This window comes from Thunnus albacares, chromosome 1, assembly GCF_914725855.1.
Source record: "Thunnus albacares chromosome 1, fThuAlb1.1, whole genome shotgun sequence".
Classification (NCBI taxonomy): domain Eukaryota; kingdom Metazoa; phylum Chordata; class Actinopteri; order Scombriformes; family Scombridae; genus Thunnus; species Thunnus albacares.
Genome location: NC_058106.1, coordinates 2047853 through 2062037, shown reverse-complemented (window position 1 = coordinate 2062037; position 14185 = coordinate 2047853). Strand labels below are relative to the sequence as shown.

At 39.1% G+C, this 14185-nt stretch overlaps 1 protein-coding gene across 2 annotated transcripts in view; it reads right to left on the bottom strand.

Moving 5' to 3' along the window:
- The window catches only part of arnt2 (aryl-hydrocarbon receptor nuclear translocator 2), a 97151-nt gene that overhangs the window by 60387 nt on the left and 22579 nt on the right, over positions 1 to 14185 (bottom strand). Inside the window, exons 4-6 of one of the 2 annotated variants that reach the window (XM_044347479.1) lie at positions 11938 to 11985; positions 9312 to 9525; positions 6337 to 6550 (exon numbers count right to left, since the gene is read on the bottom strand). In XM_044347479.1, coding sequence (XP_044203414.1) covers positions 6337 to 6550; positions 9312 to 9525; positions 11938 to 11985 — 476 coding nt within the window. The remainder of the gene's footprint in view (positions 1 to 6336; positions 6551 to 9311; positions 9526 to 11937; positions 11986 to 14185) is intronic. The other variant, XM_044347559.1, reaches the window with a different exon arrangement.

The following is a 14185-nucleotide window of genomic DNA, read 5'->3' as shown; positions in this document are numbered from 1 at the left end:
AAGAGACAGCTGGAGCTGCCAGAGCAAAGCTGGTCCAAGGCCCTCAACAACACACGCAGTTCACACTGACCCTCAAAGCCTTCAATTGGTGTTGACATGTTAGAAGAACTGTCTACACTTTTGTAAGGAGATGGTGACAATAGAACCTATTATAGTATCAGTTTATCAGTTGGTGAATTCAATTAGAGTCAAACTATTCCTTACTTTGCCAAGAGACCCAGTAGAGGTTCTTTGAAGACCCCTGAAACCACCTCAAAGGTCTCTGTTTTCCTTGACCACATGGTTTAGGTGGTTTGGTGTAGGACTGGGGCTGAGGTTGAGTTTGTGCAGGGTGGAAGAAATAAAAGGTGGTACCCCACAGCTTTATTTTGTTACTATAACCTGCAGAATCAGGCTCCATCACCATCAGAACAGGACTGATCCCTTCCAGATGGAAAAGGAATTCACAGCATTTCACAAATATGAAGTTCACTTGAACTTGACACATGACCATGATGGTGTTCTTCCACACAGGAAAATAAGCTGATGACCACAGTAAATACATAACAGACAAGATTACATCATCAACTATTTAACCAAAGAACACAAAACAAGCTCAACCACGCATGCTGGGTCATTATTGTTTTTCTCACTTGCTTCAATTGTTGAATGAAAATGTTTGAATAATGATTCTGAAAACACTGAGTTGATTTTCTTTATTAACATTATTATGGATTATAGTGCTTTTCTAATGGTTTGTTTTACTCTCAAGCACATTTATTAACATGCTCACTGTGTAAATCCTAATATGGGACTATCTAGTAAAAAAAAATTAAAAATCATTTAGGCAGTGTGGGAAGTGTAGGATTAAGTGCTTTTGGAGCTTGACTCATACTGGGAACAAAAAGTCAAAAAGTCAGGATATCTCTGCTGCCTCTGCTGTACAGATTTTTACCAGTCTTAATTAAATCCAGCTCATGTCAGTCCTCCAACATCAGAGTGTCTGGACAGGTAAAGGTCTATATACTGTACATAATATATACCTGAATATGTCTACCTGAATGTTGTCTGTTTTGTTAATTGGTAACTTCAGTGAAAGAAGGACAAAATAAAGTTTGTTTAGTTTCACTCTGTTGTGCTCTGGATGCAGAAAACTGATTGTATCTTCTACCCTGTATACTTGCTTTTTACTTCTCTCAGTGTGCGTACAGTTTTGTGGTCAAGGTGTAAATTATGGCAAGTGTGACATGAAACATCTATCATATAAATAAAGTTATTATTATTACTGGCAGTAATGTTGTCTGAACATGGGAATTAATGAACCCATCAGCAACAATGGCATTTATTACTGTTGTAATGATGTTTCCACCACAAATAATATGAGATTATGAAGAGAGTGTGCTACATATTCAACAGGACTGGAGATGTTGCTGAGTTTGGAATTTCAGAGAGATATGAAAATATGTTCTCTACTGTGATTTGACAATAACCGGCCTAGAACAGGGGCCATATCACTCAACCACATGATCTATCAACAATCTCAACACTTATATTCTTTCCTCCTAGTCCCACCAACATGTCACCATGTACCTGTTCATCCATTGTCAAGAACAAAATGTCAATGGTTTTCCATCTGATCGTCTCTCTTGGTATTTACTGGTCTCTGACAGCTAAGTTTAGGTTGTAACTCTCCCCACAACAATCATATTTCCACCAACAGGCTGACACTGAGGGAGAATCTACCTCTGTAAGGTATGAGACGCAGTGTATTCTCACTGTATCCGCAGCTTTAAAGCATTTCTTCATCCATTATGGATAGACAGACACTGTTTACTCTGTGCTGGAACGTCTTGGTGAACAACAGCTTGGTGCAGTGTCTGTGTGCAGCTTCCTCACGTCTTGTTGTCACGGTGAGGTTGCCGCTTCTGGTACCATCGTGCCTGTGCAGAGACACTATAGCACGCACTATAGCTGGAGCCACTGCATATAAGCACCAGGCTCATGGATACATTATTGTTCATCAAGAAATAGTTCCAGCATGTGATTCCTCCTAAATCCATTATTTCTCTTGTGTACAGGTTACATGAGCTAGATACAAAGTGTTAATTACTGAGTTTTAGAGGTGTAGAGCTTTGGACAGAGCCAAGCTAGCTGTTTACCCCTTCTTTCAATCTTCATGCTAAGTTAAGCTAATCATACTTAACGCACAAACATGAGATTGATATTCATCTCCTCATATCATTCCCGGAAAGAAAACCATTAAGTGTACTGTTGATTTTTTGACAGTCTGGTCTGACGAACCAGCTTTAAACCCTAACCCTAACCCTAACCATGACCCTGACCCTAACCCTAACCCTGACTTGTTGAAGGAAGTGCAAATCCACCAAAAGAATCTCAGGCTGAATCCAAACCTCCAGCCTCTAGACTTGGACCCCATACATACTGTGACATGTTTACTGTCATATTCATAAGTTCTTGACCCTCTAACCATCCTCCAACTCAAGTAATTCTCTAAACTATTTATAACAGCACTGACAGTTATGCAAGATACTGTATTTATAACAGAGAGAGAGTCTGAAAGAGAAATAAAAGTATATAAAGGTTTATCCCTTTCCTGTGACTATCCAAGCACTTCTAATATTACAATCACATCAGCTAAGGATCCTCATATTGTAGAGGATCTTTTTGGTTTGCTGGATAAAATCATTCGGTCTAGGTATATTCTTTGTGTGTGAAACATCAAGACCTCACCGCATCAATAAACTTCAAAATCAAACATGAAAAAAGTGTTGTCTTTGAAAATAAATGTAGGACAGTTGAGAGCTAGAGCCTTTCAACTGCAAATGTGCGTTAGTCCAGACGTTTGGGTTCAGCCATCGGTTTTTGTGTCTCACAGCGGTCTTTAATGTACTTCACAGACTTGCCTCTGAGCTAAGGTCAGGGCCCATATTTAGAAGCCTCAGTAGGAAACTGTAGGTTCTTTACAGCCAAAACCTTCAAGAATGATGACCATGACCACAAGATCAACACAACAGTCTTAATGTCTCTAAGGTAAAATGAAAAATATTCCAAAACACTCAGTGGATCACTCACATACTATTCCCGCCACAATAAACTACAGACAGCAACAACTGGTGTGCAGGAAACAATCACTTGTTCCACATTTAGCTGCTTAATGTTGTTCAGACCTTCCACGTCAGCGAGCTGTAAAAACATGCAGTCCTGCTACAGGCAAAACAACAAAGTTCAAACAGTGAACAGCAAAAGAAGGAGACAGAGCCTCTAAAACATACTGCTTTAGTTCCACTGACTTCACTGAATGAAATTTAACTCTGAGAACTGGGACTTCAAAGACTGTGTGTGTGCTTGTGAATGTGTGCATGCTTGTGTGTGTATTTTCATCTGTCACAGCTCTTGATGGAGATTACTGAGTTATATGGATTACATGGCCCTGCTGGGTATTCAGCATGGTTAAAAAGGCCCTCTGGGGTCAGATGGACACATTGATGAACACAAATACAAACTGAGATGCTCTGAATCCCCAGAGAACCATGGAGGGAAAGAGATTTAACAAGACAATGTTGCCCTCTAGTGAGCACTCTCAGTGATCACTAGAGGGACACTCAGTGCCTTATAACATAACGTCTTTTTGCATCTGAAACGAGATAAAGATACTGACAATAAGTAGAAAAAGAGATCACACTTCTCCCATTTTAGCTTTGCTGCACTGGCTTTCTGTAAAATCTAGAATAGAGTTTAAAATCCTTCTCCTCACTTACAAAGCTCTTAATGGTCAGGTACCATCGTTTCTTAAAGAGCTCATAGTACCGTATTACCCCACTAGAACACTGCGCTCCCAGAATGCAGGCTTGCAGGCTTGTTATGATTTGGTGCTATATAAATAAAATTGACTTGAATTGATAAATGATATGAAGAAGTAAACACAGAGGAAAAATCACTTGACAGGAAAGCAGACTTTATAATCTCTGCCTTAAAGTGATATTGCCTGAGCCTGAGTTTAGAGAGTTTAGACTATTTCATCTAAAGGGTTCTCCAACAATTAATTATTGCACTTCCATAAAATGATGGGACTCACAAGAGACACATTTTAAAAGCAAAGAAAAAGGAAGTAGACTGACTTTAGTTCCACCCGCCCACAAAGAATTCTGACTTTTCCCCATCTCAACTTTGGTTTTTGGACTTTTTATAGCAATGCTGCAAAGTCAGAGGATAAGAAATATTTTCTCATTTAAAATTACAACACACTTCTTGCACACCATAGAGTCTATATGGACTGTATCTGACTGTGAAGGAAAAAGTGACTCAACATAAACACATTTACTAGCACCCACACCAGTCTGATTTATGACAGTGAACCTGGTCAAAATGTTGCTTTCTAAACCTCAAAGACGTCAACATAGAGCACACAGGTCAAGTGTGGCATAACACAGTATACTGAGTCAAGTCAATTAGATTAACTTTGCACTGGTTCCTGGTGTTTTTCACTTAAGAGTGGCGTCAAAAGATTGTCTGGAGAGTCAACGTCAAGAATTGTTATGAATTTAGAATTTTGTACATTGCAATAGTTCTTTCTAATGGCACGACATCTAGTAGACACATCTAGTCTGCAGATCTATCATAACAGAAATAGTACAACTGCACCCACAGGTAACACATTTTCTCAGGAGTACTTCTCTGAAATTGTCACAAAATCTGATCAAGTATGAGCCCCAGATGTAAAGGTGTAATTTTGATGCTTCGTTTTCGTACATACAATCACTGCCTTACATCAAAATTCGTGTGCAAATGCAATAGATCCCAAACTACTGTCATGTCAAATTTCCTACTGACATATTTAGTAAATTAGCTGAGTTCATTTTAATAAAATATGGGTCATGTAGGACAATCAGGCCTGGACTGTGAAGAACCAGAGTGAGTCACAGTGGCTCTGAGCTGGTGATGTACACAGTTTATCACTGAATGATTGTCATTCACATCCACATTAATCAAGATTAACAATCTAACTATTCGATCAGTTCTACCAGGGTTATTCAATGTTGTTTCTTCTACAGAAAGGTCCTGATTCTCTCAGGTGTATCCAGCTACCAGCAGACCCAGCTGAAAGGCACCACACTGCAGTGAGGTTGACCACATTCAGGGCTGAATACATTTCTAATAAATCCTTTAAGTAAATGCAAATCCTGATTTGTCTTTTCAGAACAGCCAGAAAGAAATGACATTCTAATCCTAATAGCCATGCTGACTATAAATGTGTAATAGCCATTTAAAGAGGTAGCATTCTGTGTTCTGACACACTGGTAGATATTTTTAATGTAACTTGTATGTAACCTTTTCGTGTAAATGACAACCCATTCTTAAAACTTGGAGTCTGGACTGACCCTGACTCTCTATTTGATTAATGAAAAGAAATGATCTATACTCATAGTCTCAACTCTGAAGGTGACATATGGTCTGTGTAGAAAAAAAACAGCCGTTGTGTCATCCATGCCTATTTTAGCCACTATGATCAGTCACCTCCTCTCATGACTCACAGCATAGAAGCTGAGTGCTGTAAAGCCCACTGACAAACTTGATTTAGCATTTATTTCTGAAATAGGCTGCATTCAAACCGACATCAGCATGAAAAAAACGCTGCTCTCTTTTTCATTTGACACAGCGCATTGACACAGCGAGAGCTCCGACACAGAGAACTCTGGCGAAACACAGCAGAGTCCGGCAAAAAAGTTGAACCAGGCTCAACTTTTGCTGCAACGCAACGTCATCTGGCGAGGCGCTGCATTGGCCGATCACATACATTACATACAAGCACACAAGAATCTACAATAGCTTGTTCACATAGCTTCTGGAGCTGCCAGAAGTCTGTGGAGGGGCAGCTTCCAGGAGCTAACCAACTGCTAAAGTAGATTACAATAGCAGCACTGTAATACTGTATATTACTGGCAGGCAGAGCTTCAGTGAAACACTGTGAGCCTCACATTCAACAGCAGAACACTGTGATCATTTTTACAGTGATTAACTGTTTAACTGTTAGAATAACAGTATAATGTTGGTGACCACAGCCGCCAGTAGTTTACCCTAATTTCACTGGGAATTATGTCACAGTGTTGTAAACAGTAACTTCATTTGTATAGAAGAAAACACAGAGCCCCGTTAAAAGTCCAGTATGGGTCGGACTCTACTGTATTTGTTAGAAAAAATACCTTTAGCTCATTTTGTGCGTGACAGCTGGATTTACAGTTGGACTCCATAGTAACAACAGCAGCTGCTCCTGTCAGTTCTCTAGCTGACAAAATGATTAAAAGCAGAACAAAGGAAAAAAAAATAATGGCCTTCTACCTGTCATGGAGTTTTCTGAAGTGCTGAGCTGTTCCCTCAGCTTGTCCACATCATCAGGGTGGACCTGTTCGTACAGAGTGCTGCCGAACCACTCGGACTGGGGGTGATTCAGCACTGGCGTCACAGAGTCCGACACGTATATCACCCGACCTGTCTCTGCCGCCACCACAAACAGGAAGCCGTCCGCCGCCTCCAGGATCAGATGCTTCAGTTCCTACAGCCAGCAGAGAAACACATTAGCCCATGAGCATACACACAAATACAGAGTTATGTACAGGTAAGATCAAAGACAGAGTTCAAAGTGTAGGAGGTAGCCCATTTATTACTATCTGTGTACTGTATTACATTCAGTAATGAGCCATAATTACACACAAGTGTAAGGTTTCACCACTTTCAAACAAGGTTTTTATATGTAATAGAAGTTATTCTAATTAGGCAGGCTACATGCATCCTGGTTATGAGTTTGTATATGTAAACATCATACTGGTTTCAGAAAAGTGGATAGGCCTTTATCCATGTTTTCAGAGTTTTCCCTGGATTTTTGCGTTTGTGTGCGCATCTTTACAGTGTTGTGTACTTAAATTAAAAAGAATCATGATTGACAGTCAAAAGTGTCCAAAGGGATTTAAATTGTATCCCAAGATGGAACAAAAAGATGAAAAATAAAGCGTTGACAAATGACAGTGTTGATTTTGTAGGCCTGGGACAATATGCTTATATCCCGATTCAATGCTATCACGATACTTGGGTGCCGATTCGATTGAGAATCAATTCTCAATTCAAAACTGTTTCTTGATTGAATGAATAGAATAGGGGGCTCTATTTTCAGTCTCTTGCTCCAGTACACTGTGTGCCAAACCTTCTGTCCTTAGTCCACTGAAATATAATGAGCCTCGTACACAAACAGTGCATACACACTAATCTATGCTTCAACCATGTGTATGAACATTTGAAGCACAAATCTAGGATTCATCAATATGTTCTTATCTGAATTTGTTCTTACTCTGTGAAGACATTTAGAACTCCTTTAGACCATGCATACCCACAAATCATAAACATCCCACATCTTCAAAAATGATGTTGTCAATATTTATTCAATGTAAACAGAATATTAGAACCACATTTATTTTAAAAATGATTGGGCATAAATATACATCATTTAAAAGTGTGAAATTGCTAATAATACACTATTTACTAATTATTAAATGAATAGCTAAAATGTTGTAATCCATAAATCATCATCATAAATGTAATGAAATTATTAATATATTAAAATTGTCCTATTCCAACTTTTAGATGACAGTAGCTTATATATTGGAATTTTCCATATTGGAATGTGACAGCCAGTAATTTCCCCCATCACGTTTGGCCTTCTTCGGAAACTATTGTTTGCATTTCACTAGCAGTAAACTTTTTCTACTTTTTTACCATCTTTACTGCAGCACTGCTCCAACAGAGCTTTCCTTATATAGAGAGAAGGGGTTGTGGTAGTGTGCTAATTACCCATGGCGGGCACAAGCCTGTCAACTTAGAATGATTTTGATTGACCAACATAAGCACAGTGGTAAGAACAAAATTGGCTGATGCGCAACAGTAATTTTGTGTGCAAATTAAGAACATTGCACAAATTAGTGAATGAGGCCCAATATGAAACAGAACTGGCAGATAAATGGTCCGCAGCCTTTTTGTTTAAAGTACTTATCTGCATTAATTAATTCATTAATTAACGTGAAGGCATCTTACAGTGTCTTGCCTGTATGAGATTAACAAACTGAGGGGGAGGAGGAGGAGGAGGAGTGCTCCACTGTGTTGTTATTAACGTCATGTCTCCAGCAGTGGAGAGCAGCCTCTCTGCTGCACCGTTAGCTCTGGTTTAAGTTGTTTAATGCTGCAGTGTGTGTTGGTCAGCCGGTGGTCTCGTTTGTTACTGCTGGAGTTCACCGCTCTGCTCCACTAACCTCAGTCTCTCAGTGACGGCGTAGAAAGTTCACAACATACTTCACCGTCATCTTGCAAAGGTAATTATTGACTCATTAACTCAAAAAATGCTTGCAACCGCTGCATTTTTTTGAAGATGAACTACAAGATAACTCTAGCATGTGTGCACTGTAGACTGTCAGAGTGCTACACAGTTGAGTTCCACATTCTTTGATCCATCATCATCACATACTGGAATTTTCAACAAAGGCAGCAGCCAGTAATACAAAGGCAGCCTGCCTTTGAGTTAGATAGGCAGGCCAAATCCTGGTTTTAAAAAGTTATGGCACCTACAGACTGCACCAACTTGGTAGCAATCATCTTGTCAGAGTGTACCATATCAGTGTTGAGGCATGTCATATGGTGTGATTGAAAGCCTGAAGAATCGTAGCACTACAATGTAAATACAAAAATATATATACAAGCAGAAATGTCATCAACTCACATCATCTCCCATTCTTTGAAAAAAAAAATCTCAAAATAGGAGGATTAGAGTACAGCTGCAGTGATTGGTCGATACATTTCATCAGTGAAATTCTTTGACAGAACTATTTTGATAATCAATTATTAATTTGAATCATTTATCAAGCAAAACTGCTACTAATGTGCCTGTTTCAGCTTTTCAAATGTGATGGTTTGCTGACTAGATCACTGTAAACTGAACATCTTGGATTGGACACGGAGCTATATGGATAGGTCACCTTAGGCTGCAGGGAATTTTAACAGCCATTTTCCACTATTTTCAAATATGACAGACGAAACGATGAATCTATTCATTAAGAAAATAATAGTTATAATAGTCAATAATGTAAATAGCAGCCCTAACGCATGATGTCAATAGAAGAATATAGAGGCCTGAGAGACTACAGCCAGTCAAAAAAGTTTGTCACATGTTGTCTGTTTCCACCACTTCAATGTGATAAAAAAGCACAAAGGGAAGCTTATATGTTTTATAGGCAGTGTATGTGTACTATGATAGCTGGGAATCAGTACAGCACCTGCTCAGTGAGAAAGGAGGGCTTATAGGCCCCATCAGTGGATGTGTTGCCAGTGCCCCTCATGGATTTCATATGGGAGACAGCCATGCGCAAGATGGTCAGCTTGTCAGGTTTCCGGGCCAGGGCGCTGCAGGTAGGGACCATGTCTGACAGCTCAGTGATGTACTGGGTCATTTTGTTGCGTCGGCGTCGCTCGATTTCACTGTGGTTCTCTCTGAAACAGAGAGAAAAGTTTAGACACTTTGCTTGAACAAATGAAAGCAGATCAACGGCTAGGATGCATCTGTTCATACCTCTCCAATGTTCTGACTATGCTTTACCACTGATTTTCTCAATGTCCTTACACTGCAACCTGTGATCTGTTTCTGTTATCTGTTTTCCTCTGAGGCAATATAAATAAGTCAGCCAGCAGGGAGGACACACAAGGATGTGCCAAAGAAGGCTGTTACAGGCCTCAAGGAATCATGTACACTGTATCTGGTAAAGATGGAAACTGTTTGTCTCAAGGACAAAATCCCCTGCAGATCTTGAGCCTTAACTTTGTTAATATGCTGACACTTTCACTGAGGACTTAAGCTGTCAATAAATCATTTGTTCCAACATTCATGCAAAAAATAAATAAAGTTAAAGTCCCAAAAAATATGTTTCCCCTCAAATTATATTCTCTTCAGAGTGGGAAATGCTTTAATACCACATGTAAAACAGACACAAAACATGAAAATAGTTCAACAAAAAATCTGTATAAACACACAATGTGAGATGTTTGCAGCTTATATCCTGGGTTAATTATGTTCAGTTTGATTCCCTCATTTTCTAACTTGGAGCATTTCAGCTCCATGTGTTGTACCATAACAAAATAGGATGTCTAGGATACAGTGCTAAAAACGCAGCAGTAATCTTTTCTGTGGTGTTTCTCTAAGTGCCTCACTATTTGTTCCAGGGGACGTGTCTAATTACTGCTGTTTGACACTGAGTGTTTTTACGATGGTGAAGCTACAGATGAAAATCTAAGTTTACGGTATATCCCATCATCATTGACTCAGATTTCATCATTCTTTCTTTTAGGACTGCCTCATCCATTTTGTGGCCGAACAGGGCTAAAACAACTAGACCCATGTTATATATGTTGTTGAGTTGTGTACTTACATTATCCCAAATGTTTCCAACAATTTTCAAACCCAGAGAAATCAGTCATTTTAATCAAGGTAACGGTCCATTTGGTCGCCTGTCAATGGCGTCATACCCCTCTACTAAAGAGTATGCATGCACAAGATGCATGCATTGGTGTTGTGTTTGTCCACTACAATGGCGTCTACCAAAGAGTATGCGCATACAATATAGTGCGTCGGCATTGTCGTTGTTCGACAGAAACTATTATAAATGGACTTTTATTCAGTTTTAAGCCACATTTTAATATTTTTTTTTTTAGATCTTGGTTGTTTTTAACTATATCATTTAACAGGATGAAGGATTTTAGTCATCGGACATCTGTATCTTAAGTTATCAGAGAGACAAGCTTGACAAATGTTAGCGGTAGCTCGGCTAGCAGCTCCTACCGGAAGTCTGGTGCCAGCCGAACAGCGTCAGAAAAACACAGATTTGTTTTTACCTGTTTTAATCACAGAGTCTGTTTGTTCTGGAGAAGACCTCTGCAGATAATTCGGCTCTTGGTAAAACCTGCTGAACGTTTGGATCTCATGTTATCCGAGAAACAAGCTGAGCAAACATTAGCAGCAGCTCTGCTAGCAGCCCCTACTGGACATCCTGTGCCCGCTGAACAGTGTCAGAGAAACACTAATTTTTTTATAAGAAACTGCTTTATTCAGTGTTTTTATCTGTTTTAATCATCAGCTCTGTTTATTTTGGAGAGGAGGAGACCTCTATGGATAATTCAGCTCCCAGTAAGAACATCCTGAACGATGAACACTGGAGTAATCCTAACCCGAAGAAGCTTGTTGTCTAACAATGAAGACAACAACTCCCATGATCCTATGTTTCTTCACAACGTCATCACACTCCGTCTTTTATTACTGTTGTGATTGAGAGACCCCTAGCGTATGAAATTACATATTGTACGTTTGTATTGTGCGCCAAAGTAGCACTATACCCATGTCTTACCTTACCTCATTTATCCACAGCAGCTCTTTACATTTTATGTTGTTGGAACCGGTGAGCTGTCACTTTCTGTGCGACAAATAACTATAAAACATCATCTGGTGAACTTGGCTAACTCAACCAACCCCACTATACCTGTTTTGGGGGATGTTCCTAAAAGACTGCCATATGATTGGTTAGAAATAGCTTAGGTCATTGTTAATACATTGTCAAGCAATGTACCTATTAATGTTTATATTGTTTCTATCGCCCGGCCCTACTGATACCTGCAAACCTGTTGAGTGAACTACTCACACCCCAGAGTGGAATAGTTTCTATGGCCAGATATAATACAAAAAAACACTTAAAACACACCAATAATGACCTAATATATTGGTATATGAACCCTCTTGATTTTTTGGCAGCAATTATTAATATTTCACTTTGTTGTGATCAGAACAGGTATAAGCTGTGCAGGGTGTACAGTCTGTTGAATGGAAAATCCTCTGTGGCCCCAGCTGGCTAGGCCTACCTGGCATATCTCTCCTTATCCCCACCAGGAATCTGATCATCATCATACCTACAGACAAGAGAGGAGACAGCATGTAACACAATGTATGTGTCTACAGAGGAAATGCATCAATATTCCTGTCTGTAATGACTGTCACATATTAACACTAGAGCCCGACCGATATATATCAGTCAGCCGATATTAATCAGCCGATATCGGTATCATATATCGGTAGCATATGTTGTCCAATATGTGCCAATATTTGTCTTTATTTTTTAAAGTTGTATAGGCAGCATTTTATGTATATTTGATCATTTTTCTTAATTCAAGTTTAATATATATGTACATTTGGTTTTTTTTGGTTCTATTTTTTTTTTATTTATAATAATTTATAATTATTAAATTCCCAGTCAAGTTTACTGTTTCAGAGCACTGCTGTTATTTTATACAATAAAGCTTATTGTTAATCTGTAAAATATCATGCCTCCATTACATAGCTGTGTCACACGTGTTTGATAACCACTTTTAAGGGATCATTGCAGAAAATGAGAGTTTATGTATATATTGTGCATATATTAGATTATCAGCCGATATATCGATATCAGGATTTTTTTTACTCCCTAATATCAGTATTGGCATCCCCAAAAATCCAGGATCAGTCGGGCCCTAATTAATACATGAGAGTAGATGGTTCAAAGTGTGATGGTGACAACATGGATACAACTTAGAGCTGGAAAAAACAGCTGCCAATGGCTGGTGTGATGGGCGCAGTAACAAAAGTGTTCTGTTCTACTCTGAATAAGGACAAGGTACAAAACTAAATCTACTGGACACTATTGTAAAGTAAGTTCAGATCCAGAGAATCTATGATATCCTGTTGGTGCACAGCCTGGAGCTTTGATACTGCCAGTGTGTGGAAGAGTCATACCATGTGTGATTGCCTAAAATCTGCATCACGACCTCATCACCCAAAACACTGTGCGTTACTGGCACATCACACACTGAGCGGGAGAGTGAACCAGAGCTCCTGGCTATAAGACACATCAGTGAATTAGCTAATTTGAGGGAATGTACAAAGTGTGGCAAACCCTTTCACAGTATGAACACCAAGCATTCCTATATTCCAGTAAATCATACATGTAATGCTACTGTCCATTATTAAGGGTGCAGTTCCTCCTGTGTTCAGCAGAGAGCAGCTCCTCCTCTCCACTGCCACCACTCAACTTAACAGAAATAAATCCACTCTGGTGTTGTCAGCTCAGGAATAAAGCACTTACATCCTACAGATTTACACACTACACAATATGAGAAGGAAGAAAAAGAAAAAACAAGTTGAGATAAATTAAATGTGAGATGACGGCTGACATGCAGTGACAGAGAAACTCTTACTCTTATAAAAAATGAAAACATTTGAGAGGAATACGAAACAGTGCACTGTATTTTTGATGGAGGAAAATAACAGTGAGTCATGAAGTATCCACAGATCAGTCATTATTACAAACACAGGGTATCTGCAGGTTTCTCAAAGATACATGTAGACTTTTTAATGCTACCTGAAATGAATCTATGACCAATTTGAAACCAAAAGTCAAAAAATTAAAAGAAATTTAAAAACTTCAACTCTAACACTATACATGAAAACTGAAAGCACGTGCATACTGTACTAAGAGCCACTTTTTAAATCAAAGAGAACAGTGAAAAACAGATCCTATTGTTGTATCTGACATTTTAATATCGTATTTCCTCAAACAAAAGATGGTAATCAATTAAAAGCCTGGTCTCTGATAATGGCCGGGGGCGTGGTCGACACAAACAAATAAGAGCCGACCCCAAAAACGTTGGAGAAAAAACAAGATGGATGGATGGATAAACTCCTCGTGTCTGTTATATAATGTGCATGCCAGTTAAGCAACATTTCCACCGCTTTAATTTAATAAATTCAACATTATCATGCTATTTTCACTCAAAGCCGACCGTCTCAGAGAGGGGAGGCCAAGAAAATCCTCATCTATCGAAGGAGGTTAGCCCTGAAGTTAGCAACTATGTGTTAGCCTAACCTTACCAGGCTCACTTTAAGTGGACTGCCTTTAAGGTGGACCAGCAGTTATAACTTTAGTGTCAATCTCAGCCGCTCTTTAACAGAGAACAGAGAAATTTGTGGCTGATGAGTGTCTTGAGTTTTTGATAACTGGTACCCTCTGCAGTTGAGGCAACAAAGGCCCCGGCCACTATTAGAGGAAATACGGTATGTGCATTTCAACATTGTAGT